The sequence below is a fragment of the Lutjanus erythropterus genome, chromosome 6 (assembly GCF_056507025.1).
Source record: "Lutjanus erythropterus isolate fLutEry1 chromosome 6, fLutEry1.hap2, whole genome shotgun sequence".
Taxonomy (NCBI): Eukaryota; Metazoa; Chordata; class Actinopteri; order Lutjaniformes; family Lutjanidae; genus Lutjanus; species Lutjanus erythropterus.
Window position 1 is genome coordinate 24,909,994 of NC_139322.1, and position 27,066 is coordinate 24,937,059.

Below are 27,066 nucleotides of genomic sequence, written 5' to 3' on the forward strand. Positions count from 1 at the left end.
CTGATGTTAAGACGCTTTAATTATGATTTAGGGACACTTTAGAGACAAAAACCCACGGTTCGGGTTAGGAAATGATAAAGATTTGTGTTTAAATGATCACTCTCGCGAGATCTTTCGTAGGTCTGTGGTTCCCATCTATCCGCGGCCGACTAAAACGACGGAGTTGGTTTTATGTTTCATGGGTGCTAAACCATAAACTAATGGCGTTTACAAATGTAACAAAATAATTAGAAGTCTTTTGAAAAGAGTTATAAGTCTTTTGATTCAACATTACAGGCATGTTTTCAGTTAATTTGTCAAAATAATGACTATAATCATCATTATTAAAATTCCAATCAAATTTGAAAAAAGAGAGTTGGCGAGCACGACAACCACGAAATTAGTGTCAACGCCGCTCGCACAAGAACAAGCAGTGTTTTGATGCCACACGTGAGGTTGAAATTAAATGAACAGCTACATTCACGAGACACGGGAAGCTGTAGGCCCGTAAAGTGAGAGTTTACCGTTGTCATTTTAGCCGGTTGTAATTATAGTACGTTACACAGCCACAAACTGGGCAAGCTTACAAACAGGAAGAAATCATTGCTGTCATATCGACACCGACGACGGCTTTTGGTAAGTAACGTTACTGGTTTTAGTTCCTCTGCAGTCAGACCTAACGTTAGCTATTCTCCATACACAGGCGCAACTTAAACAACCGTTACTTTTATTCTGTTAATAATGATAATGATGAATGCATAGTTTGTTTTCACCAAACGAATGTCATGGGCTTTTCCCTGTTAAACATTTTGAGATGTTTAATATTGATGTCTGGGAAAGCCGAGGCGAAGCACGATTCGGATTCTAACTAATCACAGCGCTTCTCAGTAAGACCCCGCCTCTCGCGCTAGCTTCGATGAATTAATCGAACGCACTTCCGGACTCTGGCCAGACAAAAGGTGGCGCTTAAGGTTGCTTGTGTTACATCAAATAATAAACAAACAGCCATTAAAAAGTTTGACGTTTGCGTTTGAGAAATACCTTCCTGTGTGCTTCATGTGTCTCTTAAAATGCCTTTCGGCGTCGAATTTAAGCAGCGTAGTTACTTTTACTGTCTGCGTTTCCTGTCTATGGGAACCCCTTTCACGCGAAAGATCTCGCGAGAATGAGTATTTGTACCTAAACTACGATTTTACTCTCACCCTAACCAAGGTTTTAAGTCCCTTAACCCAAGCAAGTCCGAACGACAGCGCTGTTACCCTATGAAACATGTTTAATTTGTACAACGTGCATTATGAAGAAACAAATCTCGCGAGAGTTTCACAAACCCAGGGTTTCCTAGCCAAACAAGACCCTCTGGCACCTCTAATTCCACCTTAACAAAGCGATGTCAGCTTTCATGCAGTTTTTTTGCATTGACGTCAGCCGCATACAGCACAAAACAGAGGCTTTCTTCACATTTCGTATGCTTGAGTCAGAATATGGACAGATATCTTGACACTGGTACCAATTTTAAACCAACCTGACTGCGACAGCTACTGATTTATCTTCCGTCACATCGAAGAAGACACTGTGTGCAAGGATAACCGCAACACAGTCACCGGTAAATAAATTACACATTCATTCTTCTTTCTATTGCTGCTGCTGCTGCTGCTGCTGCTGCAGCTGATAGCTGCTGTTATTCAAAATAGATGGAGTGGGGGTTGGGGTTTCTTCAGATCACATAAGGAGGCTGATATAGGAATAGAAACATCCTTCTATCAAAAACAGATCACAGTACAACATTTGTGCATCCAACAAGATTTTGCATGTTTGTCAAGTAGCCACTGAGGGTTTGTGTGGATACCAGCCAAGGGTTTGAATCAGAGAGGCAAGAGGAGATTTTAGGAGGCAACCCAGCCTGGGATAAACAGAACCAAGTGGTTTTCTCTGTGACAATTGTGTTTTCATTTCTGCCTCAACCTCCTGTGTATCCTGGATGTCTCAATGTGCGGCATTGTCTCATGTTATTCCCCAGGGCATGATGAGAGCAGATTGTTCCCTTGTGGAGGAACATGGTTGGTGTGTTTTTGTGGTCTATTGTGTTTTGAAAAATAGGACCCCAAAGCTAGTTGCCAGGTGGTGACATTTGAGATGGTCGGCGGGACAGTGCAGAGTGTTTAGTTGAAAGAGTGCCACTGAGCAGATGACAACCTAATAATGATACACTAACACTCATTGTCAGCATCCATTTGCCTTGAGAGATATGTGAAACTTAATCCATAACCTGTTGATGTGTTTCAGCCTTGAGGGTTGATTTTCTTGGACTTCAAACTCATTGATAATCTTCTCTGATGAGCAGGGGAGCAACTAATTAATATTTTCATCATCAATTAATCTGTCAGTCATTTTCTCGATTAATCAATTAGTTCTTTGGTCCATTAAATGTGAAAAAATGGTGAAAAATGTTGACCACTGTTTCCCAAAGCTCAAGGTGACATCCTCCAATGTCTGGTTTTGTGCACAACCCAAGGAGATTCAGTTTACTGTCAGAAAGGAGTGGACAGCTGTGGCTGTGTCCACTTTTTGGAAGACCCCTAGGTCCCTTGAGTCTGCATGCCAAAGTGTCTTTGGACCACACACTGAATCCCTCAGCATGTGAATTCGTGTTGAAAAAGTGTGTTGAGATGGAAGCCTAGAAAGATGCTATACAAATGCAGGTCCATTTACCATAAAGAAATCATAAAATCAGAGAGTTTGGACATTAAAATGATTCAAAACAATTATCAAAATAGTTTGTGATTAATTTTTTAGTTGACAACTAATCGATTAATCCACTAATCCTTGCAGCTCTACTGAATAGGCTGTAGTGGCTGTTCTTGTGCTGTGTTTAGCATATGTTATTGTCACAAAAACTTTTAGAAACTGTTGAGATTTACAAACATGAATTATGAATTAAAAAAAACAAAAAAAAAACAGTAAAGTATCACTAAAAAGCAAGATTTTTCTACATGCTACTTTGGGACACACTGAAATGACAGGCTATATGGTATGAAATAGTAATAGTAGTTAAGGTTATTTTAAATAACACATCATCTATGTGAAAGCTGTCCATTGGAGGAGTACTTTTCTTTAGAGTTTCACTTTCACTTAGCTTATATTCGTGTTTCTCAGTCGTTATAAGAAAGCATAGCATCAAGTGAGAGAAAATACCTGCTGAAGCCTGTTCAGGTGTCCGGTTTACCAGTAGTTTGCCTTAGTGCACCCTAAATATTCATCAATCAGACAGCAGCTTCTAAGATGCCATGTGATGATGGTTATGCAACACACAGAACAAGTGTGTTCTCCATCCGAGAGAACAGGGCGGATAAGAGCACAAAGGAAAAGGCTAACTCAGGCTGCACATCCCTCTCCACCCACCGAGCATACCCGAGGCTGCAGCTGGAGTGAGGTGGGGGGCTTCACGGCTAATTCTGGTGCAATTAAACATTGCTAGTCAGCAGTCATTGCCATTCATTAAAGCAAGACAGTCCAATAGATGAGAAACCTGCAATGATTTAGGGAATAATGTCTATCTTGTCTCTGTTGTCATAATGCGATTTAATCAGTCTTGACACTGAATGTCAAATAACCAGGCCAGCCAACCTACTACACTTTGTAATTGTCCAGAGATTTCTGTCATGCTGGTAGGCTTCCTGTCATAGCTGTCAGGATGGGTACAATAACAGCAACAACAGGTACAATGATTGCTCAGGACACCTGTCATAACACCTGCATCCCTGCATATGAACTAAGCCGTTGCAGGTGGAAATGATTTCTGATGACAAATTACATTTTTATAAGTTAATGACTTTGATATTAACTGGCATGAAAATGGTTTTCTGCATGTTTCAGTTGCCCAGAGTGCGGCCCAGGCAAGAGCCCGCGACCGCCACATCAGGCACCATGATGGAAGGGGGCATGCAGCTGCTGAACCGCGATGGCCACAGCATCTCACACAATTCAAAGCGGCACTACCACGACTCCTTCGTGTCCATGAATAGGATGCGACAGCGTGGCTTGCTGTGTGACATCGTGCTCCATGTGTCCAACAAAGAAATCAAGGCACACAAAGTCGTGCTGGCATCCTGCAGCCCCTACTTCCACGCTATGTTTACCAGTAAGTTCAGTCCATGCTTTTATTCCTATACACATGCCTCCTGTTTTTCTGTTGCTAAGAGTTTGATGACACGACAACTCGTCTGTGCACTGAACGCCACCTCATCCTTTCAGCATCATCGCTTCCTTCCCCCTGTTCCTGTCTGGGGCACAGGTGGTCAGATGAGGTCCGTGAGTGTCAGATTTCCTCCCGACACTAGACCTTTGTGAGGGGACAATGTGTCTCCAGACAGTCAATTATCTGGCTTTGAGACTCAGCTGCTAGGCTTTCTCTCATCTGACCCAGTGTCTAATTAGCCCATGTTAACACAATCTGCTGATCTGTCATGACCATCCAAAACTGCAAAATCACAGCTCCCTTTCAGATACTGGGCCTCATGCAAGAACATTTGAATATTCTTACTTTAACTTTCTCTTTTTCTCTTATGTTTTGTATGGTGGGCTGGTCTGAGTGTACCACGTCAGATTCAGCAAATGCTCCCAACTTCAGACAACTGTGTTAATGATCTGCCTTTGTGTATTTGATTGCACATTCATGACACTTGTTAATTAGCATAATAAATGCCCCGAAAACACCTTATAAGGCTGTACAGACAGGCAGTACATCATCAATCCCCATTTTGGGGGAAAGACCATGGTTTCATATAATCAGAGAGATAGGAAAATGCTGAAAAACTGCTGTGTAGCAGGTTGTAAAACATACAAATCTATCTTGATCTCTGGTTCCCCATCCTTCCTAGAAAAGGAAATTTATCCCAAAAGGAAAACACTGAGAATGAATGAGCATCCAGAGAACCATAAGTCTTTATTTTGACAGCAGTGTTAATTAATCTGTCATTTAAATTATGTTGAAAAAGACACAAGAAACAACTGTATTAATAGATGTGGGGCACATAAGATGCATGAAAAAGTGTGGTAAAAAGCTAAATGATCCCAGTGACAGTTAGTACTGTTAGATAATGATAGCATGAGTGGGAGGTTGCCTTAGTAAAGTCAGACTGTCGTCTCTAAATCTCAGCCTTACTTAGATTGAACTGTTTTGTTATTTACAGACAACACTGAGCCTGATTATACCTGATAATTAAATGCAAGCAGCGCCTGGTCACTGTTGGGTCATTGATCCACTTTGACAATGGAAACTAAGGGGCATGGTGGCTGACTGATCAGCCTTAATTTATTAAGGTAATGTGAATGCTCAGGTTCAGGCAAGGCCACACAATAATTGTTAGATATGTCTATAAAACAAAGGATAGTTTAACTCAACATGAATGCACACAAGCTTGTCAAAATTGTAATTCAAAAACATGTCAAACTTCCTAAACAGCAATACGATCCTCTTCTCTTCTCTTGATCTTTTTTATTACCAAATTCTTTTGAAAATGGAGTCTATAATTTTAACAGCATCAGCAGTGGAATTACAGGACCTGCTGAAGCCAAAGAATGGGGGGAAAGAACAAGCACTGGTAATGCTGTGTCACTTGAGAAATGGATCAATATGAAAATGGCTTTAAAAAAAACACAGCAAGGTGATCAATAACTGCAATGGGAGGAAAGGGTCAAGGGGATCTCATCAACACAATTTTATTTATGAGTGATGGCTGTGACATCAACGTAAGAGTCTTGGTTTGGAAGGATCATTGCTTTTATGCTCTGACATCTGTACTTTGTATTTTCTTATTCTTCTTTCGGCTGTATGGTATCAAGTGTGCTGTAACACAAGACATGCCAGAAGATGCAGATTGGCAAGGATGAGAGAAAAAAATACTGTGAGAATCACCAATTTTGCCCTGGATTTCGATTAGTGAAACTGAAAGCTAATTTCGATAGTTAATATCAAAATTGTGACACCACTATTATATAAGTAAATTAAGAGTTGAAGAGTATGAAGTGTGATTCATATAGCATTTTCACATTCAAAAACTGCATCAAAGCAATGCAATATACAATCCGTTAGTTTTCCATTACTGCTTTAGCAGGTCTGGACCACTCGTAAATTGAGTTTGTATCTAAGCAAAAAACCAAAAAGAAATTTGGTGAACGCAGCAAGGTCTCCTAAATCACTCGTGTAAACCAGTTAAGAACCAGTCTGATCATAGGAATGGCTCTTGCATGAGGGCTGTTTTGTTTACAATATATTGTAACTAACAGTAGATGAAAAATTCAACTGTAAACTGTAGAACATTTTGACACAGAGATCTGCTGGACTACCAGTGTTGTAGAAAAGAGCTTCGATTCAGGAATTTCATAACCCTCCACACTCAACAAGTGATGAAATGGATAACAGCAGATGAGCTGTGCTGACATTTGGCAGCTGTGCTATATACTGAATACTAAGCCATGTGTTGGCATGACTGAAAAGGGAGGCAATTATGTCAGTTTGAGTTTTACTGGTTATAAAATAAAAATATAACAGCACTGGTTCTATGCACTCATGCAGATGAGATGTCAGAGAGTCGGCAGACCCATGTGACCCTACATGACATCGACCCTCAGGCTCTGGAGCAGCTGGTCCAGTACGCCTACACAGCAGAAATTGTGGTCGGGGAAGGCAATGTGCAGGTAGGGAAGAGATGTCTGATCTATAAACAAGACTTTTTGTCTGATCTCTATTCATCACATCTCACAGAGCGCAAATCGATACAACACATTGACAGTATTCCACATGAAATTGCAATCTTCTTAGACGTTGCTCCCAGCGGCCAGCCTGCTGCAGCTCAACGGGGTGCGGGACGCCTGCTGTAAGTTCCTCCTCAGCCAGCTGGACCCTTCCAACTGCCTGGGCATCCGAGGATTCGCTGACACGCACTCCTGCAGCGACCTGCTCAAGTCGGCGCACAAGTATGTCCTGCAGCACTTTGTGGAGGTGTCCAAGACAGAGGAGTTCATGCTGCTGCCACTGAAACAGGTAGGGGTGATGCTTTTTCTGTCTCTTGCTGTGTCTTTTGCCAACTGGTGCTTTTTAAAGGAACCAGTTTTTAATGGTGGCATATACATGGTCGGAAATAAACAATTGTTGGTAAATCTGTCAAGTGGAAATTGCTTCCTGTGAGTCATACTGCTGATTTGCTTACCATGAGATTTAGCAGCATCGTTGTAAGTGGTCACCTAGAGCGAAGTTTTTCAATGTGAAAACCACTGACCAGTATACAAAAATATTTCAGGGCTCATCAGTAACGGTTCCTTTTGCAAACATTTTGAGAAACTGGCAACCAACTCTTGGCTTTAGTTGCTACCACTACTACTTTAACATACATAAAGTAGAGATAGCAGTCAGTACAACATGTACCCCAAAGTAAATGCATTTTCAATATTTGTTGCACCAGTGATAAGTAAATATTGCTGTTACAGTCATAACAAAAACCAGATAATACTCCATGTGCACTGGTGCATCTACTCACTCTCACATAGGCATCTGAAATGTTGAAGTAAACTGACATCTTAACATATGATGTGCAAATTTATGAAATGTTAATGGGAGAGAGCGAACAAGCAACCACTGACTTGCTGGATTAATTTAGGGATCTGTGAAGAACATGACAACAACTGCACCACTGCTAACATCTCACATTCAAATTCTGTGAAGTATCAGACAAAATAAAAGTACAAAGAGTTTTCTTCAGTTATTATTTTGTCACATTTTCATTATTAAGCTGATGTATCGTATAACTGCCTAGTCTGTTAATTACTAAAATATAAGGTGAATAAAATGGCAACCATATTTGCAGTTTTGGCAAACAGAAGCTGGTGCCTAGTTGGCAGCCTGGCAACCACTTTTCAGAAATAGCATTGAGCTTGGCATTTCCTGATCAGAACTATTTATTTTGTGACATTTTGTGGGAGTCATATTACTTTAAAACATCATTGATTATGACTTTATTGACTTTTGGGTTAACACCTTGCTTCCTAAAATAGTTAGGTGGCTCTACTTGATTAATTAATATAGTTGCTCAGAGGTACAGCAAAGAAATCACAAAGATGACTCTCTGGTAAAACATTAAGAAGCACGTAATTTGGTCGCTGCAAGTTGTTTATCACCCCTTCCTCATTATATGTCCAAACCAGTCATGGTTTTTCATCACAGAGGCTCCCTGAGGAAGTGGCCACAGCATTGTGGTTTTAACAGTCATTAGGAGGACCTCTCTCCTTCCTCAGTTAGCTACATCAATCACTGTCTCCTGTGGTTTTTATCATCCCAATGTGCTGCCATGGACAACTTCATCTGGCACATCAACTTAGCCAAACCATCACTTATTCATCCTCTGGGCACAGAAGTGGCAGTGCTGTGGTTCCTGTCCTGGAAGTGGTAATGAGGCGAAGCTAGTGGCATTTTCACAGCCACCGTACTGTTTATAGAATGGACAGCATTGCTTACTTCTCAGTCTGAGGTATTAATGAGGGATTTTTTTTTTGGTTTTAGAATTTTACTGTCACCATATTCAGCCAAGGCCATGGGGGAATTTAGGTTAGATTTAGATCCCAGACTAGCAGAATAGACTGCTGAAGTGCCCTTGAGCAAGTGCCTCTGGAACTACCTGCTCCAGTGCTGCTGCTCATTGACTAAAGATCAGACTGGGCGCTGTTGCGCTGCCAGCCTTTAGGTTTGAATGTGTGTTGAGAAAGGGTGTTCCTAAAAAAGAGGTCATTGTTCTCATAGAGACTATCTTGGTTAAGTAAAGGTTACAGAAACAATGTAGGCACAGTCTCTGATCCAAGTTTAAACAAAAGGGAGTTCCCACCACCAAAATTATCACAGGATAAGCTGTCACCTCACAATTGACAAGTCTGATGTTAAGGGAGTCATCAGTTTGTTATTGCATGAGTTAAAGATAGATTAAGTATGATTTGTTAGTTGTTGTTTGCAAACACACCGGAAAGATAGTTGATTGGTGAGTCTTATTCTCAGGATGTCAAAAACTGACGTTTTATGTGGGTAGAGTCCCAAACACAGCAAAATAATGAGGAAAAAAAAAGTACGGGCGGAAGGTGGGGTCTCTGCAGATGCAAGCACAGCCACATACTTCTGGTGGGTCGTGGGTGATAACTGAGAGGAATTATTTTTGTATGTCTATGCATTGTCTTTTGGGGAAACTCTTAAAGCTGGGGCAGGCAGTTTATTTTTGGCATCAATGCGAAACATTTCCATAATAACCTCTTAACCATAATGTAATACAAGTGGTCTGAGGAAAAGAAATAGACTTCTGCTCCTCCTCTTGGCTCTCTTTTCAGGCTTTAGAAAATGTAGCTCAAACTGTGAGACTTTGGCCAATCACAGGTTGTGAGATAGTGTTGTCTCACTTTGTCTCCCGATTTATCTACCGTGTGTAGGACAGTTGTCAGCAACCTGTGGCTCTATAGCCTCATTCCAAGGTAATAAAATGATCCTTCTTTTGAGGTGATTATACACTTATGAAAACTGCTGACTACTTATAAGTATTATATTCTTTTTTTGCCATATTCTGCCAATAGACCCCCCTAAATTTTGCACACTGGACCTTTAAGCGAGTTAGAATTATAGGCCTATATGTATGAGCATCAAAACACTGTGCTTATTTTTCACATTTAAGTTAGCATCTTATTTTTAAGTACGTTATGTGAATATCAGGGCTGCAACTAATTATCATCTTCATTATCGATTAATTTGCAAATTATTTTTACAATTAAATGTTGAGTCCAAAAAATGAAGCAAATCCTTGCATCTAAGGAGCTGAAACTAGCAAATACTTTTGCTTCTTTCAATTGGTAAATTGATTAATTGACTAACTGCAGCAGCTGCAGTGAATATTCCTGAATGCATGAATTCTATTTTTGCTTTTTATAAAATTAGGCTCACAATATCAGACTACATTTAAAAGTCTAGCAGGTTATGCGTTCCTCCAGTCAGGTGTAAGAGGGGTTCATGTTGATGTCTCAGTAAACGAGAAAACTGCATTATGTCTTATAGGAAATGTCTGTTTCAAGCAAATGCCTGTTGAGCCTTGTCAGGTGACGAGGAATTAAAGTAGCTGTGAAAACAAGTAACAGCTGCAGGCATCACTTTGCCATTATCTTCTTGCCTCTCTGAGGAACAATCCCCACAGCACTAAAGAGATTGTGCTCCATGAGAGTCGAGGCTTCACTCTCTCTGTCTGTGGCCCTCAAAGCCCTGAGACTGAATCTGCAATAGGAGTGTGTGGGCACAGTCCATTAAAACAGTGAAAGTTAAGCTGCATAAAGGCAGATTAAAAATAGAACATTTTCTTTTCTTTGTTTCTATTCTTCTGTCTCTCTATTTCCTTTGGCTCAGCGCCCCATTCTCTCTGCAGCTGCTCTGTGTCTGTCATAAATCTGCACCCGATCTGGATTTATGTACTTGCTGCTCTAAAGGACTCTGAGCCCACAGAGCTGTGAAATATGCCCCATATTTCTTTCCATGTTCTGTGAAGGAAGTGGCAACGCATGACAGGGTTGTGACTAGTCTGCCTCGGTCATGCTTCATTGATATAGCATCCAAATTACTGTGTATGTAGTCTATAAAGACATCTTAGCCATCTTGATGCAGCCGAAACCCCCTTTTCATTCATACGTTTGTCATTCCTGCTGCCACATTATAAGGACCGTTGATACAGTTGTAAAACCAATTTACTTTTACATCTCCTCCACGCACAAATACACACACGTTTGAGTTAATTTGATGCGGTATGTACGTGCAGAGCTAGGGGAGACTGCAGGGTGGGGCAGCAGCAGTAGCAGCAGCAGTATTTCTCTGTGTGACTGTGGATTAGTGGAGGCTGTTCCTCGGAGGCTGCTAACTGTTGCCCTGATCTGGCCAGCACGACAGCAGCTGGCTGCTCTGGCCCCACCCAGCTCTGCCAGCTTTGGGTTGATCTGGGCACAGTGCCAGCCAGCCACTCACACTGCAGCACTCTATGTGACACATACACAAACTCACGAGTAGTGGTAACTTAATTATATAACACACAGTGCTTGTCAGTGCACGTTGTCTGGCTTTGCTATGCTGCAAGTTAACGAGGAATGATCTTGAATGACTGCTTCAATCTTCAGTACTTTCAATTCTAGAATTAATAGATGTTGTATCATTTTAAAAATGTGGTATTAGGGCTGCGTGATATGGACAAAATCAAATATTCTGATATTTGTGACCAAATACAAAAGAACTACCTGCTTGCCCTGAACTGTTGCAAATAAATTTTATATTGCAAGTTGGCCAGAGTGTGGGAGTGTTTTGCAACATTTATGTCACTTTGAAGACGAGACAAAACAGAGCACTACCTCTCCATTTCAAATATCAGTCTGGACAAAGTACAGCAAATCAAGGGATAGAGACGAGAGGAGGACGTGAGAAGGCAGAGATAAAACAGAATTATTTAAATCCTGTAGGAAATTCTTGGATGAAATGAAATGGTATGAAATTTTTGCATCACACTTATAGTTGCCAAAATCATCACAACTATCAGTATTATTGAAGATGTGTTAAAATGTCCTGAAAAGTACTGATATACTGATATCATTTCTCCAAGTTTTAAATTGAAAACTTCTCACTGATTTGAAATAGCTGCATGTAATTTGTGATGTCAGTGTTTTTATTTATTTAAGACAAACCCATCTGAAACTAACTTTGTGCGATGCTGGACAGTATTTACCATAAGCGTGTTAATCTAATACAGTTTGAAAGATATTTAAAATTTGACATGGAAATACTAATCATCAGGAATTTTACTGTGGTTTATTGTGAAACCAGTAATTGTTTCATCCCCAGAAAAGAGGCAACAGTTCAGCAGACAAAGTCTGGTACGACATGCAGGAACTAATACTATCTGTGGACAGCACAGTTTACTTCCTGTGTACTGACATGTTTGGTCAGAAAGCTTTCTCTGTCACAGTTTCTCTTTTTCTGCAAGTTCTTTTCTGATGCTGACAGTTGAATTGGAGGCACAGTGAGTCAGAATTTGAGAAAGTTGCTCTTGTAAACGATTATACAAAATGTGTCTACCCATCTGCCTTCTCTGTCCAGGTCCTGGATTTGATCTCCAGTGACAATCTCAATGTGCCATCTGAAGAGGAAGTGTACCGGGCTGTGTTGAGCTGGGTGAAACATGATATAGATGGACGCAGGCAACATGTACCATGGGTAAGACATGTCTCATCTCACCTGAGAGGATTTCTAGCACACATTTATTTAGTTTGCCTATAATCTGTAAAATGCCCCCATCACATTTTGCCCTCCTCCTGATTTGAACACACCTCACACCATCCCTCTCCTCTTGGTAGCTGATGAAGTGTGTGCGGCTGCCACTGCTGAGGCGAGACTTTCTGATGAGCAACGTGGATACAGAGCTGTTGGTGCGTCACCACTCAGAGTGCAAAGACCTGCTGATCGAGGCTCTCAAGTATCACCTGATGCCTGAGCAGAGGGGAGTCCTCAGCAACAGCCGGACGCGTCCACGGCGCTGTGAGGGCGCCAGCCCTGTGCTCTTCGCCGTTGGTCAGTGTGCCCCTGAAGGTACCCACTAGGGTACACTTAAGCCACACATCAATTAACTTAATCTTCTGACATCACTCATAAATTCAGCAAACATCACCATTTTAACAGCTAGGAGATAAAAATAGAATTATCCGAGACTAGACACTGTCTGAGATTTTTATGGTATTGTCATATAATTTAAATGTTGAAAGTCTTAATGGGAGCACTGCATTAAAGTGAAACATTTATTTGTACACCTTTGACCTTTGAAGCTAAATGAAATGCTACAAGCTGCTTTTTTTATTTTATCCAGATCAGTTATGGTTTGTTTTATTTAGACATACTATGATTCAGACTTCAGTTTAAGTTCCATATTACAGGTGGGGTATGCGATTCTAATCTAATTTTTCTCAGATTCAGTGAAAATCACCTTAGCTGTCCGTTTTGTGTGCGTGCTGAAAAAAAAAATCTGTTTCTACAGATGTAGCCTTGGGTCTGTAAATGAAAAACAAAAACTGTGTCGGGCCGAGCTGCTCAACACTATTCCCGGTGATCTGCAAAAGGTCATGTTCGTATTTGTGCTCAGGGGGAGGAAAGAGGGAGGAGAGGTGGGGGAGCAAGAAGGACAATAAACCTTCTGAAGGAGCGCTGAGGGGAAGGGTGAATTTATTTGGCTGTTGAGTTCAAATATCAACAATCTGTCTCCAGAAACACATACCCCACCTTAAACATATGTTCACACACCTGAGATACTGCCACATTATTCATATTGAGGTATTTTGTCAAAATACTGTGACATGTAATTTAGTCAACAATGTTTTGTTGCTATCAGCCTTCCATTGCTTAAATATTCTAAATCAAACAATACAAATACAATTGAAGAGTTCATTCACAAAAACAGATAAATGTTGTTCTTAAAACCAAGACAGTTTGATTGATAGTCCATTGAATACACAATAACATAAGATGATTTATGTGAAACAAAGCATTGTGAGATATCTTATCAAAACAACTCAAGGCCAGTTTGACTGATATTCCCTTGAGTGCACAAAAAATATGATTTTGGAAAATAACTAAAAAACAAAGTAGATATTTTGCAAATGAACTCTTCAATTACAGGTCATTGTTTGGTCTTAAGCCTAACTTACTTGCGCATACAGTAGTATATCAAGATATAAATGTCAAAAATATATACAAAAAAGTCATTCCTGATTGCTGAGATTTCAACTTGATCCTGGAATGAGCCTGGGTCTCAAGCGAAATCATCCCAAAACTTGGAAACTTGGGAGAGTTCCTCTGAATTATGGCATGCATTTGCCAACATTACTATCTTCTGTAATGTGTTTATGTATATGTATATGTTTTAATCAAATTACTCTTTGACGTCTAAACATCTTTTCATAATATTCTGTTCATGCATGTGTCTGTAGGTGGCGGCAGCCTGTTTGCCATCCATGGAGACTGCGAGGCGTACGACACCAGGACAGATCGCTGGCACATGGTGGCATCCATGTCCACTCGGCGGGCACGGGTGGGCGTGGCAGCCATTGGAAATAGACTTTATGCTGTTGGAGGGTGAGTGATAAGAACCACAGTGATGACCTTTGACCCTATACCAGTGAACCCACCATCTCATCTTTTTCTCAAACACTGCATTGTGTGATGTGAACTAAATCTGACTTTTATAAATATGAAGCTTGTGCAGAAGGAACATCTGGATGATTTCAGAAACATAAAACCCAAGACCAAACGCGTGGGGAATGGATTAAACTTTGTTTTTGTCTGCTCTATTGTAAGCTGTAGGCGGTCCTAGTCTAGCTGGCTGACTGTCTCAATTCCTGCTGCACTAATCTAGTCCCAGCACTGTCATTGTCATCTATCATATAACCTACATATACATGTCGTATTTCACCAGTCAACTAGTGTTGGTCTTTTACCATTAACAGTATATCGTGTGCCACTGTTAGGTAACTTTTCATATTTCAGCCCCTTTCACAGAGTTATTGTTTTCAGATGAAAACATTAGAAAGTCCACTGGAGACGGGCTTCTCCGCTTACTCAAGGAGTTTAAGCATTAGCATTAGCTTACATCAGCCAGCTACACTTCTGCCAGTGAAAGTCATCATTTTAGTAGACAAAATCCAAGGTCATCAGCTAGAAATGAGAAGCTGCTTTTCTTTACTTCTCTATGGAATCAAAGACAGAGTGTTTCAACAAGCTGCCACCTTTATCACTGTAAATGATATATGTGCAGTGCAAGAATGGAAAGCTTAACAGGCTTAGCAACGGTAACTAAGGAGAGCGGGACTTAATGAAGAGTCAGTATGACTTGACTTGAATCATAAAAAAAAAACAACGTCTGATCCATTTACATCCACATCTCCTCAGGTATGATGGCACCTCAGATCTCGCAACAGTGGAGTCCTATGACCCCATCACAAACTCCTGGCAACCTGAGGTTTCCATGGGAACACGACGGAGCTGTTTGGGTGTAGCTGTCCTGCATGGCTTGCTGTATGCTGCTGGAGGTTATGATGGAGCTTCCTGCCTCAATAGGTACACAAAGAACAACATCTGGTGACGAATGCTCATTGTGTAAATATATTTAAAGGGTGATTCCATCTGCAGTCTATTCTGGGTTTTTCAAATGGGGGGAAAAATGCTGGTGTAGGTTATAGCCCTGATGGCCTCCTCTTTCTTCCCCTCCCTCAACTTAGGGGGTTATATGTTGCAGTGCCATCATGCAGAAACCTACATCATGTCATGTGGAAAAACATTTTTAGAAGAGCTTGGAAAAAGTGACAGCATACTTGTCCCAAAAATTGATTGTTTGGAATACATTTGAATACATTTGAACACTACTGGGAAGCTACAGAATTATATAAAACCTTAAAAAAGATTGAAAATAAATAAATAGACCCACCCTTTAAACTGGATTTGCTGCGTAGTTGAATCTTGTTGAAGCCTGTTTTGTTTGTCTTGATAGTGTTACCTGGGCCAGAAATCAAGGACAGTTCATCTCAACAGGCGACAGTGTCATATTAAAACCTTTTTCCCCCTCTTTCAGTGCAGAGCGATATGACCCTCTGACCAGCACATGGACCTCAATTGCTGCCATGAGCACCCGGAGGAGATACGTCCGAGTTGCAACTCTGGGTAGGAACTTTCCACAGACATAATATTGTGAACATGCTGTTCTACTGTGTGTTTATGTTCCACTCTGCATTTTAATATCTGAAATCAAGCGGGAGTCGCCAACTTGGTATTTGACTGCTAATATTTACATTCTGAGTGTTTACTCCCTTTTCCCCTCCAGATGGGAACTTGTATGCAGTGGGAGGTTATGACAGCTCCTCACATCTCGCAACAGTGGAGAAATATGACCCTCAGGTAAATTTTGTGCTGTTAAATTTTTCATCAAAGAACCTTGACTGTTGCCAGGATCAACTGAATGTGGAGACAAAATCAAACACTACGGATGAACATGCAACCAATGCTCAGTCTCATGTTTTAATAAACAGAGCAACACATGGACAGCCATTGCCAACATGCTGAGTCGACGCAGCAGTGCTGGGGTGGCCGTGCTGGACGGCATGCTGTATGTCGCAGGAGGCAATGACGGCACCAGCTGCCTGAATTCTGTGGAGCGGTTCAACCCCAAGACCAACACATGGGAGGGAGTGGCCCCCATGAACATACGCAGGTTAGTCTGCACCCAGAATTCATATTAGTACAAACAAGTCAAGTCCAGAGCCAGTGAAAACTAAGCCTTTCAAAACAGTTAGTGTGATAAGGAAAGTATTATAATCAATTCTTAACAACTCAGCAATGTGGCAAATACAACATGTATATCTGCCATAACTTTAAACATGTACAACATGTAAAAGCAGTCATAAGATAAGCAGAGATAAAACTGTTTGACATGGAAAATTCCCTCATGTGAGATTTCAGAGACGAGGACCACCAGAGTGAAGCAGCTTGTAGCCAAATTTATTCCTTCCTATTATATCACAAATGTAAAGATCCAATTTACAAAATTTAAAAAAAAAAGAGCAGTCCATGTTTAGTTCCACATACAGTTCGTGAAAGACACCTTGGGCACTATTTTATACTTGTCGCAAAAGGAAGACAGCAAAGATGGATTTGAATACTACTTGAATAAATTAAAACCATTGCGCCTTGTGCTTTAGATCAGCATAAGATAGGGCCCTTAATGTCATAGTTAAACTGATTTACTTTTATCAGTAAAGAGACTCAACCTCTGTTACAATATATATATATATACAGAATTTTAAAGTATGTATGTATACACAGGGCTTAAAGTTCTCCAGCACTGTGCTGGAACCCAGCGTGGGGAGTTTTAGAGTTGAAAGTAGATAATTAAATGGCAAATGGAAAATTTTGATCTATATCTTACATACTGTTGCACAGCAAGAATATGGCTGCATAAAGTTGAAAGGAAACCTGTTTTGTATTAATAAAGTAGACTTCATCGTAAATCTTGGTTTCCACTGTGGCTCAGCAAAGTGTCAGCTCAATAAGTCGCTTGACTGCACTACTTTGAAAAGGCACTGCAATGAACAGACCATTAGTTTTGTTTTCATAACGTTGTGATGATTTGGACTAATTTTGTAATTGTTTGATAAAAATAGGCATATTATTCACCATACACTGTTTGGGGATCAATGAAGGAAAAAGCATTAAAGATGGAAAGATAAGTTAATTGGATATTCTTTATGGCTTTGAAAGTTGTGCTGGAACTTGGTTTCTGTTTAAGGAAAAGAGTAAGTAGATAATGCATTTTTCTGCCAATTGGACATTTCAAGTTAACGTGATTTGCATTGAGAAATGATTAGATTTGTTGTTCTAGTATTTATTAAACCACTCACGATATGTGCCACTGTCATAATCCATCTGACTTGTAGCCTACAGCTTGCTATGCTAAGTTTTAGCATCTTATACCACTGGCACGACATCCTACATGGCAGTACATCCTGCCTAACCAGTACTGTGGTGAAAAGAAAGTGAGATGACCTACTCATTAGGTAGAGAGAGATGCATCTGGAAGTTGAGAGACCTTAGCCAACTGAGCCATCAAGATGACCTGATTGTACTACTCCATCTGCACAGGTTCAGCTCACAGTGATGAAATGCTTTAATGCATTGGCCTCAAATGTTGTTAAGGCCTTTCCAGCTTTTAGCCTTCTTTTCGTGCTTCATAACAAACATGTGACACCTTGATGACAGAGGGGGTAAAATAAACTGGTCTATATTTGAAAAACAGTGTGCTACCGTGCGGACAAAACCCCAGTTTTGCCTTAACCCAAGCAGAGGATAAAATAAAAAGTGTAGGAACAAAACTGTAGTGCTGTCTGTATTGAGCTTGTCAAATGGGTACCCCGCTACGATTATTTTGCTCTGTGGAAAATCTTTACTCTTCAAGGCGAGGGATTTGGGGCATTTGGATGTCTTCCTTGCTGCCTAAACCAACTTAAGGCATAAACATCAAATGACCTATTTTCCATAACAGCCAACTCTTTCTTATTTCTTAGAAGATGAGACTCGTCTTGCCGGTGATTATCAAAGCAGGCTTGCATGAACATACTCAGAGCATTGTATTGATACAAGATTGGCTTCAGGGAGGGAGATTTAGAGATGCAGCAGTCTTGGATTTGAGAACACACCAGCAGATTCACTTGTTCCCCAGGCCCCTGGACAGACAGACACACAAACACACACACGCACACACTTTGTTGTGTGTGAGTCAGTGTACTGTGGGAGCAGGGAAACCTGACAGCAGTTGACTGTGCAGCTCCATGAATAACCCATGTGTTAATCAGCTGTGTGGCTCTCAGTGCTTTTCTTATCCAGTTGCTGAGAGGCTCCATTTACACAGAACATCCAAAACACCGTATTGACCACTGATCTGTCAATCTTTTAAAACATTTTACAGAATGCCGACATATTGTAGAATAATTGTCTTGGCCAGAATACTCTCACTATTTCATAATAATGACTGGAACTTTTGAAAATCAATGTTCAAACATTTTTCAGACTAAATCCTTGTTAAAGCGATAGTTCACCCAAAATTTTTCACTTGGAGTCAAGAATGAACTGATTAGATTTTCCTGGTCAGAGGTCACTGTGACCTCACTTAAAACATTTACAGCCCTAACTCAAGAATTCATACACTAATTATGACAAAATTACACAAAAATATCTAAAGGCCAAAATGCACTGCAGGCTTTATTTGATGTGCGTCTATTGAAGCTTCTATAGCGAAATGCAGGCTACAGATAATGCAGAGAAGTGACAAACGTTAAATGGAGGAGATGAGCGTCTCTCTGTTGAGACAGATATTTTAGTCAGGGAACTGTTCAGTACCATCAGGATTTATCATCAAAAAAGTTTTATATCAGTCGGCACTTCACACACGATCCCCCTCCCTCCTTCCTCTCTGCTGTCTCTCTCTCTAGTTCTTTGTAGTTGTGATTAATCGACGGTGAGTGATTAAGTATTCAAAAGTACACAAATGGGACTTGAAGAAGTCTACTGAAGTGTACAGTAGTATTATGTTTCATGATCATAAAAGGTTTTTATATCAAGTCGACGCATCTGTCTATATTCACATGCTCTCTCCCTCCCTCGCTCTCTGCTGCAGGTAGATTTTTTTTTTTTTTATCTGCTTTCAGGTGGAGCTAAAGCTCAATCAGCACTCGCTTCTCACGCCCATGCCTTTTTTATTCCATTTAACTCTCCCCAAACACAAACTGCAGCTGCAGATAAAAAAGCCCTGGTCCTCACTTGACGCTCCAAAATCGAAACAAGTTCAGAGTGCGAGCGTCAAGTCAGTTTGACGCGCGTCGAGATGCTTTCAGTGTGCGTTCTGCCATTTACAACAATGGGTGCACTTCAAAACGCGAGTCACACACCTTTAGTGTGTGTTTTTTGGCCTTAATAGAATAAAATTATGAGATGATGACATTTTATATCCAAAAAGTCAAAGGTCAGCTTCACTGTCAGGTAATGAACATAATGTTCAGCTCTCTATCAGTTAGGTGAACTACATACATTATCTGACTCTAGAGAGACATTGATGTAAACTGTAACTTGACTCATTGGTGGAGACAACTGTGAGGTAGTAATTCTACTTTTTGACTGCTCTATTTTATACAACCATTTCTTGGCTTCTCACTCCTCTTTAAACCTCAGCACATCTCAGCTGGTTGCATCTGGAACTTGTGGTGGCATTGCAGTAGGTGCTTCACCATATGTTGCCTGACAGGGATCTGCTCAATCTCTTTTTTGAGGGTGGTCCTGAATACCATTTTTGGTGCTTCAAAGCTTCAGTGATAATTTCCTCTGAATATCCTGCAGAGCAGAAATGCTCCCTTGTGAGGATGCTTTTCTGTTTGCTATATCTTGTGTATGTCTGATTTTTATGTGCAAGGGTTTTGAGACCAATTAATTGCAATAGAGCAGCTCCATTTCTCGATCTTTGTCATTCGTAAGGCTCTTTTTCGGAGTAGCCAACCTCTCTATACCCTCTTCAAAAAGGAAAAAAAAGATTTGAATATTTGGATGCAGATTACCATGACAGTGATAGAAATTTCGCAGCTTCAAAGCATCTGACCCTACTTTTTGTCATCTTTCAGTTTGTCCACAATCATTTTTAATGTTGATGCTGTGGGCTTTTAACGTGATGCAATGCCTGAACTGCATCTACTGTTATTTAATAGGTTCTGGCTGCTACTGGCACCTTTAAATATTTACATTAAACAGAATGCATTGAGTTTATTATTCATTGCAGATAAGAGCTACAACAATGAATCCATTTTAAAAAATATGGCTGCATGTGGAGTTTAGATATCTTTTTTTTTTTCTCCCTCCAGGAGCACCCACGACCTCGTGGCTATGGATGGCTGGCTATATGCAGTGGGAGGTAACGATGGCAGCTCCAGTCTCAACTCCATCGAGAAGTACAACCCACGCAGCAACAAATGGGTCGCGGCCTCCTGCATGTTCACACGGCGCAGCAGTGTGGGCGTGGCTGTGCTGGAGCTGCTGAACTTCCCACCGCCTTCCTCGCCCACCCTCTCAGTTTCCTCCACCAGCCTTTGACACGGGGTCACTGCTTGGCTGACCTCAGCCTCTGCTGCTACAGCCCAGGCTGGCTCTGGGAAGAGACGCAACTGCTCAGTTTGAGATGGGGAGGAAGAGGAGGAGGACGAGAGTGAACAGGTAAATGGATGGAGGGGAGAGAAGAGATGGGGGGGTGGTGTGGATAAGGCTCCTGGCTTGGTTAATATACAGTATCCTCCAGGATTAATGGGACTCTTGGTAAAGATTTGCCAACTGTGGTTTAAAAAAAATACGCAACAAAAGTCATCGAAGGAAGGAATCTGTCTGTCCTTCAATTGTCTCGACAGCGGTTCATCCGATCAACTTCACACCGGGCAGGTGTATTGGTGGTGGTACAATTTGGCCAGATGGGAGCGCTATAACAACCGGCTCTACATTTTGACCTGAAACTATTGAATAGCAAGCATCATAAACAAAATTGGGTCCAGACGGTTCTATCCATATAAGCCATGTTAATTTGCATCTACATCTGATTACTGTCATTTTGAATTTTGTCCAGGTCTGTTCTTTTTGCTACTCCACCTACAAATCATTACCAAATTGGCACAGATCTCCAGCCAAGCCATAAAAAATATTTATACTTTGATACTGATATTCTATATAGCTGTGAGCAGGCCTTACATTACAAATTATGTCATGTATCCTGAATGCCTTGTCCTATTGCAAACCACATATGTGACTATGACAACTTTGGTGCCTCTTGGCCAAAAGGTGGCGCTGCAGCAGCAGCATCTTATTGTAAAGGAAGGAATCTCATCTCAAAAGTCATGTGCCACAGTTAACATTACAAGAATTTCATGAATATGAAGAGATGCCAGATGATTCCCGAAAGATTTTTCAAGATTTTTTTTTATTTTATGGTTGGCTGCTCTTTATCAAGCTGGCAATTAATTCTGGCTGAACTGTATCTGGTCTGGGTGTCTCCGCTGTACAGCTCACCACACAGATACCAGCTCCCACTCTCCTCACGACTACAAAGATGTTCCTGAATAAAGATCTGTTAACTCTCCTCGAGCCCCACTTTTTTCCCCACCACTCCCACAGTGTTTGACACACTCATCTTGAAACGTGGTGGACCTTTATTTCTTCTGTCATGTGTGATGTAAATGTTTTTGGTTTGATGTTGTTGTCCTCTGCAAGATTTGTTTTTGCAACAATGTACAAAAAAAGTGAAACTGAATGATTTTACTTTTGGAATGTAGCTTTGACTGGTTATACCATGCATGTTTACATATTGGCATCGACTCCCAACAGGAGGATAAAATGTTGTAGTGCTGCTATGTCACACTAGGTGGCAGTAACAGGCAATGTTATAAACCCTTTCCACACCTAAGAGAGCATGGACACCAACAACACAGAAGTTAGGCCCTCAGAACTGTAAATGAGTTTGAGTCTTTTTATATAAACAGTATATAAAAACAGAGAATAATTATGTTAAACTATATGTATTTATAAAAAAAATGTATAAATTCTAATATATATTCTGTTTAAAGATACTTAGAGAAGGTAACAGATCAGACCTATGCCTATTTAAGAGTGTTTTTAATATATTTATTTAGGTGTGTGATGTGCATATCGTCAATGGAGATGACAAAGAGAATGTCCAAGTGTGAAAGAGAGAGTTTTTCAGTTTGTGTGCATTTGGAGTTTCTCCTGTAACTGGACGGATTGTTGCATCTTGATATGCAGCATTTCACTTGCATTTCTTAAAGGGGAACTATGGCACTTTTTAAGTGTGATGTCCAGTCAGTGTTGATGGCAAATGGAGTTAATTGAAACAATAAATTTCTCAGTGTGCTAGGCTGAACAATCAATAGATTTTTTTAAAATCAATATTGCACCATGGCCTTCTGCAGTTTTCAAGCATTAGTTAAAGGCATAATGTGTGTTAAAATTTACCATTTTAAATTGAATATTGTCATGCTGCAGAGATATCTTGGCCCAGACATAATTTTCTACTGACTTAAGAAAACATCTTTGTTTGGTGCAGATCCCTGCAAAAATCACACCACTACACTTTAATATGTTTCTCAATGAAAAGGGTTGTGATACAAGACAATATGAGCGGGGGTGTCCTTTTGCTCACAATGCATCCTAGTACATGTGGGCACTACTGGCACGGCCTCACAGGCAGGGGAACTCTGCTTTCTTGGCCAATATAACATATACCATGGAATTTATTATTTCCAAATGACTACATTTACCTTTAACACTGATGGGACAGCCACGGGAAAATGTCAAATTTACCCTTTAATGTTTCTTCACTGCCACAAGCATGATCTCACATGAAATTGTACCCCATGTCCGCTACATTTGTGCAAAAGGCTTCAGTTGCTTTCAAACCTGTTGACCAGTCATTGAAAGGACTCTATATTGTCATTAATCCTACTCCTCAATTATTTTTAAGTGGATATGGAGATGGATGTCTGCTTTGGACACATGACAGTTAAAGGTCCAGTGTGTACGATTTAGTTGGATCTATTGGCAGAATATGTCAGGAATGGAATATAATAGTCATGGGTATGTTTTCATCAGTGTATAATCACCTGAAAATAATTGTGTTGTCATTACAATAGAATGAACGGTTTATATCTACAGAGAGCGCGGGTCCTCTTCCATGGGGGCACACTTCCAAGCGAGACGAGCGGTATTCACTTGGTTGTAATCTACAACCTCCCTGCTAGATGCCACTCACACTACTCACACACTGGTCCTTTAAATGACAATACAGCAGCAAGTACTACTTTACCTACAGTATACCTACACTTGACACTAATGAGTAATGCTGTTGACACTTGGTGCTGTCATATCCATCATGCGTGGTGTCTTGTAATATTACCTCATTGTTGACATGGATCCAATTATTACAACAAAGCTGAACTAGCTACAACTGTAACCACAAATATACTGGCTATCGAACATGTGGTGGGTGATTTTGTCACCACTGAACTTACATTGTTTAACATAAATGGATCACTTTGAGTCTTTTTGACTCACCCGGGTTCAGTTTAGTTCATGTGTAGCGCAGTGATATCATTCCAAACTTCTGAGAAGTTGCCTTTCTTTCCTTTTTTTTGAAGGATTTTGTTAATCCGGTTCTGTTTATCTAAAATTATGTTACTTTTCATTTGTTATAGCGGATCCAGTAGAATAGGGGCTGTGATGGTCTTATGGAGATGCTGTTATCCTGTTAAGACTTCAAGAGAAAGGCACATAAAACCACATAAGACTTCAGCCTCCATTCTGCTGATTGAACTGTAAATAGAAAGATTGCTTATCTTAAACCAATTTGTGCAATTTCAATGTGACGGTATTTTTTTTTTTTAGTTTGTGTTCAATGTGGTGATAATTGTTTATTTATGTTTGTTATTTATGAGGAACTTTAAAATATTGAATTTTGCACTATTGCGAAATGGAGCAATACACTGTAAAAAATGAAATAAAGATGTTTTCAGATGTGATAACCGTCTGTGATGAGTTTGAACGCATGTACTCACTGGGTGGGACAAAATCTAAAACTTATCCTGCAACTTAGAAGAAGCAGCAGGTTTTATCTGAGCATCTGCAAAAGCATCTTACCGCTCTCACTATATGTCACTTTGGACAAGAGAAACAGCTAAATGCCCAGTCAAAACATATACAGACACACATACGGACTTACGGTTGTGTTGTTAACAGTTGTCGTTGCTAGGCTCACTATACACTCACTGTTGCTTGGTACCTCTCCATTGCTCTCTCCGTTGCTTGGTACTCCTCTTTCGTAGTGATCTAAGCAGACAGCTGAACACTCTCACTTTACCCTTCTTGACCTCAGTCACATGGCATTCACACCTGTGGCTGCCTCTGCACACACACAACCTCTGAACTCCCACTCTCCCAAAACACATACAAACACAGACCAAATATACACACTGCAAAACACCCAATTATAGTAAATGAGAGAGAAAAAAAACTACAACTGCACATAGAATATACTGTAAAACCAGCTCTAAGGACAACATGGGAGGACAAAGCTGTGTGTTTGGGGCTTGGCTATACAAATGACTCCAAAAGCTCTAAATGGAAAATAATTGCACATACTTGTGAAAAGTTAAGGTGAGAAATTCTGATATACGATTTACATATTGTCAAATGTCAAAGGTTGTAATAAAATGTGACAAAAGAGAAAATCTGTTTGCAAACCTTTAAGTTTTTATAACTCTAAAGGATTTGTTTGATGTTTTGGGAAATATGCCTACTTGTTTTCTTGCAGAGTTAAATAAGAGATTGGAACCACACATGTCTGTAGGATAAATATGAAGCTTCAGCCAGCTGCTGATTAGCATAGCATGAGCAAAAAACATAGGAAACACTGGAAAACAACAAGGTCCCTGTGGACAAAGGCAGTAGTGTTTCCACAACAACAAACAAACACACACATATGTAAAAAAAAAAACTGCTGCTATTAATGATATTTTGTTTAACATGTTTTCCCCACATTTAAACAAACAAACAAAAAAAAATACATCTACTCTTTCTCCCTGAATGAGATACTTTGGATCTGGCCTCATAACCCTTGTGCAGACATTTTAACATCTTACTTTTTCTCTCGGCTATACCAACATGGCATAGTAATGTCAAAATGACTGTAAATAATGTTAATATACTGGCAAGTTTGAGTGATACTCTTGACTGGGTTTTTTATTAGTTTTTGTGAGACAACATTGAACTGCACATTTTTAAAGCACATGATGTTAAAGTGATATTCTACTCAAAATAAGCAGTGTGCAAAATTATGTCAATTGGGTGGTTCCCCCTACCTGGTGCTCCAGTGCTGAAGTTATACACGGACTCAATACACAATATAGAAGATTTGATTATGCAGGCAAGGCAATCAACTAGACTATACATGATTTGCACACATTGCATCAAGGTATACACCTACACAACAACTATGCCCTGCAAACTCACTGATCCAAAACACACGCACAAACTCGAATCTGAAACTTTTTTTGTTGCTGTTACTTCATCAGGAAATTCTCATGAAATTCCCAAGACATACTTTTTCATTGTCCATTCATATGCTCAGTTTATCATTAACATTTATGAGATCATTAAAATATGCCATCACGCAAAGCTTATACAGCAGAGCTTCCTGGAGGGCTGACAAAGAAGAACAAAGAAGTGGTGTAGTTAGCCGTAACAGTGTACCTGACTATCAAGCCTTACCGGCTTTTTTTTTTTTACTCAAAAGACTGGTTGTGGGTGGAGTAACATTTTATATGTGTGCATGCATGTTAGGATTTGAAGACATGCATGGACTGTTATGTCCGCATTTCTCTAACTGCTGTAGCTGTGAGTCACCTCCGCTGCTATGAAGATGCTAATGAGTTTACAACCTGTCTAGATGAATGTGCTCACTCTGTAGGAGCTGCTGCAGCTGATCTGAGGAGGAGGGGGGCCATGGCCTCCCAGCATTCCTGCCACTGGAGCCTCTCCTCTTTCCCCTGGTGTCAGCCGCTGCACAGCCCTTATCAGGCCACTGAGATGCAGTCACCCTCTCTGGAAGTGTCAACTGGACCACTACACTTACTGTGGGAGGCCGTACACGTTTTGACCTGCTACTTAAGATAAGACCGGGCCTGTAATGGAAAATGTGTCAACCCCATCCAGACTATTTATGACTGTACAGCTCATCGAAGTGTGTTCAGAGTAGAAATAATGTGGAAGCTTTTCATGTAGCAAACACAAGAGCAAGAGGTGCGCCTGATAGCGTACCTACAGTGGGTGGACAAAGTAAAAGTGACACTTTACAGTACAATAGTCCTGCAGTCAAGTAGCAACTACTCTAGATCACAATTTCAAAGGCAGCCACACAATTAAGTCATATTAGGGGTCTTAAATGTTTTTCAGGCCATGGAACAATTAGCTGATTGAGAGACAGAGCAGGGACCCCCCGTCTACATACTGCACTGAATAATTTCGGGTCTTTCGTTTGCAGTTACCTGTAGCTGCTTAAACTTTGTTTATACTTGCATGAGACACCAAAGCCCCTGCACATGGCTTGCAACCAATGAACAGGCACAGAGGCATTTATGCTAAACATGTTGTTTGTATACAAACAAAATATTCTGTGAATAACTGGAAGACAGTCAGTATCCAACATGGCTGCCCTCACTCCCCTGGGAGCTTGTCATTGCTGAAGAGGAATTTATCTGCTTGTGACTATTAAAACAACAAAGGCGGCACAAGAGGAGATGGTCTATCCATTGCATACATGCAGAGAGACGTCTCGATGTAGAATATAACCATATTGTGAGGCCAGTGCATCCTATCAACAACAATACTGCTACAGCTAAATGTAGCAG

General features: G+C 40.5%; 1 protein-coding gene across 3 annotated transcripts; it reads left to right on the forward strand.

Annotated features, from left to right (window-relative positions):
- Window positions 1–120: 120 nt before the first annotated feature.
- Window positions 121–23,200, forward strand: klhl17 (kelch-like family member 17). Of its 3 annotated transcripts, none has more exons than XM_084721329.1 (12): window positions 121–1,582; window positions 3,853–4,117; window positions 6,554–6,675; window positions 6,800–7,021; window positions 12,128–12,244; window positions 12,385–12,616; window positions 14,008–14,152; window positions 14,966–15,133; window positions 15,645–15,733; window positions 15,894–15,967; window positions 16,099–16,280; window positions 20,470–23,200. In XM_084721329.1, exons 2-12 carry the CDS (start codon window positions 3,904–3,906, stop codon window positions 20,696–20,698), a joined length of 1,794 nt encoding a protein of 597 aa, XP_084577455.1. In that variant the 5' UTR covers window positions 121–1,582; window positions 3,853–3,903; the 3' UTR covers window positions 20,699–23,200. The 3 variants fall into 3 exon arrangements, with proteins under 3 accessions (XP_084577455.1, XP_084577457.1, XP_084577456.1); XM_084721331.1 differs by having other exon boundaries at window positions 12,385–12,598; XM_084721330.1 differs by having other exon boundaries at window positions 121–615.
- Window positions 23,201–27,066: the final 3,866 nt, after the last annotated feature.

What these genes read in the sequence shown, in the direction of transcription:
- klhl17 (XM_084721329.1), top strand. Translation starts at nt 3,904, where the DNA reads ATGATGGAAGGGGGCATGCAGCTGCTGAACCGCGATGGCCACAGCATC. An exon ending in TCGGGGAAGGCAATGTGCAG is followed by an intron (nt 6,676 to 6,799) that starts GTAGGGAAGAGA and finishes CAATCTTCTTAG; the next exon opens with ACGTTGCTCCCAGCGGCCAG. An exon ending in AGACTTTATGCTGTTGGAGG is followed by an intron (nt 14,153 to 14,965) that starts GTGAGTGATAAG and finishes ACATCTCCTCAG; the next exon opens with GTATGATGGCACCTCAGATC.